Source organism: Artemia sp. Qi Xiang Cuo, chromosome 16 (genome assembly GCF_049724085.1).
Source record: "Artemia sp. Qi Xiang Cuo chromosome 16, ASM4972408v1, whole genome shotgun sequence".
Classification (NCBI taxonomy): domain Eukaryota; kingdom Metazoa; phylum Arthropoda; class Branchiopoda; order Anostraca; family Artemiidae; genus Artemia; species Artemia sp. Qi Xiang Cuo.
In genome coordinates this window covers 36,523,571-36,529,570 of record NC_142809.1, presented here as the reverse complement: position 1 = coordinate 36,529,570, position 6,000 = coordinate 36,523,571, and the positions used below count along the sequence as shown (strand labels likewise).

The window sequence follows — 6,000 nt, the reverse complement described above, 5'->3', positions numbered from 1 at the left end:
TTGAATGGAATTTAACAGGAAAAAAGGGAACTTCAGTTCACCTACTGTTCTGACAGGATTAAACAACGCCAGAATTAACACAGTTTTGGGTTTTAAGCTCGCTTTCAACCTTTAAATATGCTGTTTACACAGCCTTTACAAGCATAGCCCACTTTTGGACACCTTGTTACGGCATCCGGAATTTACCCCAGGTATTGTGGCCGAACATGGGAGTTTGTTATCCCGCAGGATGAACAAATACTAACAGCAAACTGGTGAAGATGGCACGTCTCGGAAGCTGCCAAAAACAGGCAAATAATAAGAGAATATAATGTGAGTTTACAACGCGAGTGTTCTAGTATTCGTAATCAGGCGTAGGCTTTCAGACAAAATTTAACAAGATTCCAGAGTTAATCTCCTTAAAACCTGATCCAATCTGATATTTTTGGTAAAAGTATTAATTAAGGTCAGACATTTTAAAAACATACACTGCCATCTGTCAGAGCTTTTATAATCCACCAGAAGCCCCATAGGTTCTTATATTGAACTGTTTGCTTCGGCTAAATGTGGGCCAGTCTCCCCTATACTAATTTTGATATTTAATTTTGCCCAACTGTAAACTTATGAATTGAATTCTTAGAAGAAGCTGTTATCTAACCATAATGTGATTTGTGTCAAATCGCTTTTGTGGTGTTTATGTTTTCTGGAAATTGGAAGTTGGATAGTGGGTCTCTTATATTATGCTGTTGCAGGAAAAGTAGAGCATGGAAAATGTTAAAGGTCGAGTTTTAGCGAAATAAAGAATGACTAGTTTCTAAAGAACTATATTCAAAGGACCTCGGGAAGTATTAGTAAGACCCCTCTCCCCTCCATAACCGAAGCGGCTGCCCCTCTCTACACAAGATGCTGCCTACGCCCATGGTTTCATTTATTCTTTAATACTAATTTCTGGTTGTTTTGAGTTGAATTTTAACAGGTATTTGTATATGTTGAGCTTAAGTTTAAAATGGCTTTTACTTTTCTTTGAAAAACTTATTTTTCGAAAAGTTTTTTTTTTTTAAATTAATAATGTGACAGGCCGAATCCAACAAAACCAATGCCAAAGGAGATATTCTTCAAATGGGTAATTTTTCTGCAAATCTTTGAGTATTTTCAATTTGCTGCTTTCTAATGACCTGGTTTTTTTTTTTTTTAAATAAATCAAAAGCAACAAAAAATTTGAAAAGGAAGAATAAACTAAGAGCTTCAGAGTTGAAAATTGGGCCCCTCGAAATATCAGGGGGGGGGGGGAGGGCATGCCCCCCTGCCTCCCCCCAAATGGAGCCACTGATGGCTCTTTTGTGGCAACTCTGTAGTATTGCCTCTGACTTAAGTAGATGATGGACATTCGAAATTATCCGGGGGAAATCTGGGGGGGGGGGGCGGGGGGGGGATTTTCCAAAGAAGATTTTTCTGCGGGTTGGCGGTGGATTTTCCAAGAGAATTTCGCCGGGGAGACTCCTAGACCCTAACTGTTGTTTTGCCCTTTCAATTAAACTGAGTGTGAGTTTTAGGACCACACCTTCTTATGGAGATTTTTATGATTTTACTTGTAATTATACAGTTTACATAACTTTTTGATATCTTGCTTATTGGTATCTTCCTCATTTTATATTTTACCCCTCCCCCCCCCCACAAAAAAAAAATCGTATACATTCTTGATTATGCCCCATAAAAAAATCCGATTTTGCAGCATGTTTAATCTTTGAGTCTCTCCCAACTAACCAAACCGGAAGGGTGCTTATTCATGAGATTTTAGGGGGGGGGGCAAGTTTCTTTTCTTTATCTTTTTTCGAAGATCGGAAATTCTAATTTTCCTAACCCATAAGAGGTAATTTTGCTCTTTTAAATGAAAATACCAGTAAAAAGGCATTTTTAGAAATCTAGGCGGTCCCCTCACCCCATTAATTGGAGCTCTTTTAAACCCATGCGGTATGAATATCATAACTCAATAGACTTTGTTAAACATCATCCTCTGTTTACAATGTGTGACTAATTTAAATCATTTGAAAGGAGTTATTGTCCCCTGAGGAGAGTGGACCACTTCCTCCGGCGCGATGTTTGTATGCCGGCATTATGTTCATTTCCTTTACTTTTAATTCTTTAGTTTGCTAATGGACTTCACTAAGAAATGTTAAAGGGGCAGTCAGCTTTTTTATTTTTTTTACAAAAACAATAGAATGCGTATAATTGTTTGGAATATGTTATGGATATATGCTCTTTGCTTGGCGATCGAATATGGCTATTGTGATGATTCGAAGAGGTTAACTGTAGGTACGTAAGATTTCCGTCAGGTTTTAAAAGAAGAGGATGCTTGCCCGGTAAATTTTTCGCAAATCCTATTAGCCTATTGACTTACGAATAAAGTGAATATACCACGCGATGCCTTTTTTATGTTCTTTACGAATATAATAATCATTTCTATCGGAAATTCAAATTTAAGCCCTTTTTGAGCTCCTGGTAAAATTCTACTTTAGCTACTTTTGACTATCTTGGGAAGGGGTTAGGTTAAGAAAATGAGACTTTCAGGGATGGGTCTACAGGCTAAAGCATGTCCTAGGAAGATATTCTGAAGTACCCACCTCCACTCCTTCTCCCTCTAGAGGGTCCTGACCTTTGATGACCTTTAAAAATATGTGAGTTATAGAAGTGAAACCTTGCAAAAAAGATCTTCTGCTTAAATGAAGTACAGCAAAATTGTTTTCAGCTTCACAACTTTGCTCAATCCCAATTTATAAGGTTTTAGAGATATGCAAATACATTTCCTAAATATTGGAAATAAATTATTTATGTGTCTTAAAATTCTGCTCAAATAACTGAAATTGCATTGTCAGAGCTTAAGCCAGAGAAAAAGAAACTGATAACTGAAAATTAAGGTAAAATGTTGTTTTGTCAAAATTTCAATGGGTATAGACCTGTCATGTAGGCAAATTTCATGACCCTTTAGAGGGAGAAGGAGTGGAGGTAGGTACTTCAAAATAGCCTACCTTCCTGGGAAATGCTTTAGCCTGTAGACCCATCCCTGAAAGTCTCATTTTCCTAACCTAACCCCTTCCCAAGATAGCCAAAAGTAGCTTTAAAGTAGAATTTAATTTGGTAAATTTTTCGCAAATCATATTATTGACTTACGAATAAAATGAATATATCACTCGATGCCTTTTTTTATGCTCTCTCCAAATATAATAATCATTTTTGTCGGAAATGAATTTTACTTCACCCTTATATATACCAATTTAGGGTATCTATTTGCACATTAGGGGGTGGGGGTAAAGTTTAAACTTACCTCCCATTTACATCAGAAATAAAATTTGCCCCCACCCCCCTAATTTTTGAGCTCTTGAAAATGACAAAAATATAAAAATATATAGGGTGTAAAAAGGCTTAAACATCTGTTTTAAACTTACTGTTTCATAATAAATCCTTTTTTTTAATCCACAAGCACTGACTTTCCACTATTAAGTTGGATAAATGAAAATTGTAACAATAAATTTTGCAGGTAGCCTACTCTTTCAATATAGCCTACCCATTCTTTAATATATCTCAATCTGAAGACTAAATTAAAAATCCGTTTTGACGGGATGATGCAAGACACCGCTGTAAAGAAATACAATGTATAGCGTGGTTTTAATAGCGTATACGATATTTAAATTGTTATTTTTTGTTTTTTTTTTTTTGGGGGGAGGTACCTAGGTTGGGTTTTAATATTTTTATCATTTTCAAGAGCTCAAAAAGGGCTTAAATTTGAATTTCCGATAGAAATGATTATTATACTCGTAAAGAGCATAAAAAAGGCATCGAGTGGCATATTCACTTTATTCGTAAGTCAATAATAGGCCTATGATTTGCGAAAAATTTACCGGTGGCCCCCCCCCCCCTCAATCTGAGATTTCAATAGGCTCTTCGGTAAAGGCCTAAAATAACGGTTCTTCAAAAGGAGACACGCTAGAACAAAAAAGGACACTTTTAGATTGCAGATTTTAATGGCTTTATTTACGTTTTTGACAATTCATTCCCAGCCCCCACTTAATAATCTCATATAGGCCTAGGCTATGTAAAAAAAAACAAAAACACAACTATGATGAAAACAGATCAAAATGGGAAAAACAAGAAAATATGATTTATTGATCCTATTTGCTGCATAGCCTATTATAAAGTAAGAATTCCACAAAAATGTTTTGGTTATTTTCTATATATCCTGAGGATATGTAAGACCATTAGAGGGGAGGCTGGGTTGATTTGTAAAACACGCAAACAAAACCATAAAATTAGCCATCTATTTTTGTATGTCTCCATCTGAAGAGCGGCTATTCCTAGGCTAGACCTATACCGGCTCTTATATATTCTGTTTCATTCGTTATTTTTTCAAATTTGTGTTGCGCAGTTGTTTTTTTTAAATTCTATTATGTACAACCTGTTATGGAAGGAAATTTCTAACGCTTAGGAATCAGAAGAAGGTTGGTATAGTAACTTGGCAATAACTTACCAGGATATGTTTTTGGCACTCGATTAATAACTAAAGGTTTCATTTTCTTAACCTAACCCTTTCCAAGATACCCAAAAGTAGCTTGTCTAGAATTTTACCATAGGCCTGTACAATGACAAAGAGTAAGGCTAGTGTCATTCATTACCTATTTTCTACTTTTTTTAAATATTATGGTTGTCTTTCTGCCCCTGCACTACCACGCCCCTCCCACCGCGATGGTTCAAGATATAGTCCCAGAACTTGTGCAAAATTAGAATAAAGCAATAGGCTCCGCATTATGTTTCTATTAATCACATTATCACGCTTTTGGCTATTGTTATCCGCGTTTTAAATAATATTTCACTGAACGCGTAGACACTGTAATATTATTCAAAGATGATTTAAAAAAACGTGGATAAAATAAGTATTGTTCGGTTTTTAGGTCTCTACCTGAAGGGCGGATCCAGGATTTTTTACGGGGGGGGGGGGGCGCAAATAGGTTGATCCAATAAACTTGCATTAGGAGTAAGTTTAGTTAACGCAAAGTTGGGTTAATTAAGTAAATTATACTACTTTAGACTATGTTAAGGGGGGCCACTCCCCCCGTGGATCCGCCAATGCTCTACCTAGAGATAGGACTATGAAATTAAAAGCACCCGTTCAGAGCCCGTATTAAAACTTTAAGCGTCTATCCATTTCCGGGTTCTTACCCTCCGTTTCCAATCATTGCTTCCTTAAATTTTTATTTATAGTCTTCTATAATTTATTCGAAGTTTCATTCATTGGCTTTTGGTCAAACCCCAGAATTTTCATTTTTTTTTTCATTCGTTTTTCCTATAGGCTATGTTTTGTAATTTTTTGAACGGCAGTAAAAATTATTTACTGGACGTTTTGCATAGAAGGATCGTTTTACGGAGAAATTTTTAGGGGGGATTTTACATGGAGGGGGAGCTGGATTTCCCGTCATTATTTAAAAAACGATCAGAAGTTAAATAAACAAAGTTTTTTCAAGCGAAAGTAAGGAGCACCATTAAAACTTAAAACAAACAGAAATTATTACGAATATGAGGGGGGGCAGTCAAACTTTAGCGTAAAGAGTGAGGCGTTGAGGAGGGGACAGTCCCTTTCATATACGGATTTCTGTTCGTTTTAAGTTTTAATGCTCCTTACTTTCAGTTAAAAAAAACTTGGTTTTCGATTTAATTTCTGAACGCTTTTGAATTAATGCAGCTTTAATTTTGGCTCTCCGTACATGAATAATTAAAACTAAATTTGCATATTATTTTTACTTTTTTGGCTAAATGGCTTTCTTGAAATTTTGTTCTGACGTGACTTACGAATTAACTTACGTAACGAACTTCTATATTCGTATGTTTTATTTCGTATATTAGAGAGTTTACCACCTAGTTGATACCTTGCTCTTTACTGTAAAGTTCGAATTTTGTTCGAATCACAAACCCCTGAATCACAAAGGCCGGTTAAATAGAATAGATAACTTTTTTGAAATTACTAAAAAAAAA

At 35.7% G+C, this 6,000-nt stretch overlaps 1 protein-coding gene across 1 annotated transcript in view; it reads left to right on the top strand.

Moving 5' to 3' along the window:
• Nucleotides 1-2,150: 2,150 nt before the first annotated feature.
• The window catches only part of LOC148942855 (uncharacterized), a 115,575-nt gene continuing 111,725 nt past the window's right edge, over nt 2,151-6,000 (top strand). Inside the window, exon 1 of the mRNA XM_089102759.1 lies at nt 2,151-2,292. Within this exon, the coding sequence (XP_088958885.1) occupies nt 2,199-2,292 (94 nt within the window). The 5' untranslated portion in view covers nt 2,151-2,198. The remainder of the gene's footprint in view (nt 2,293-6,000) is intronic.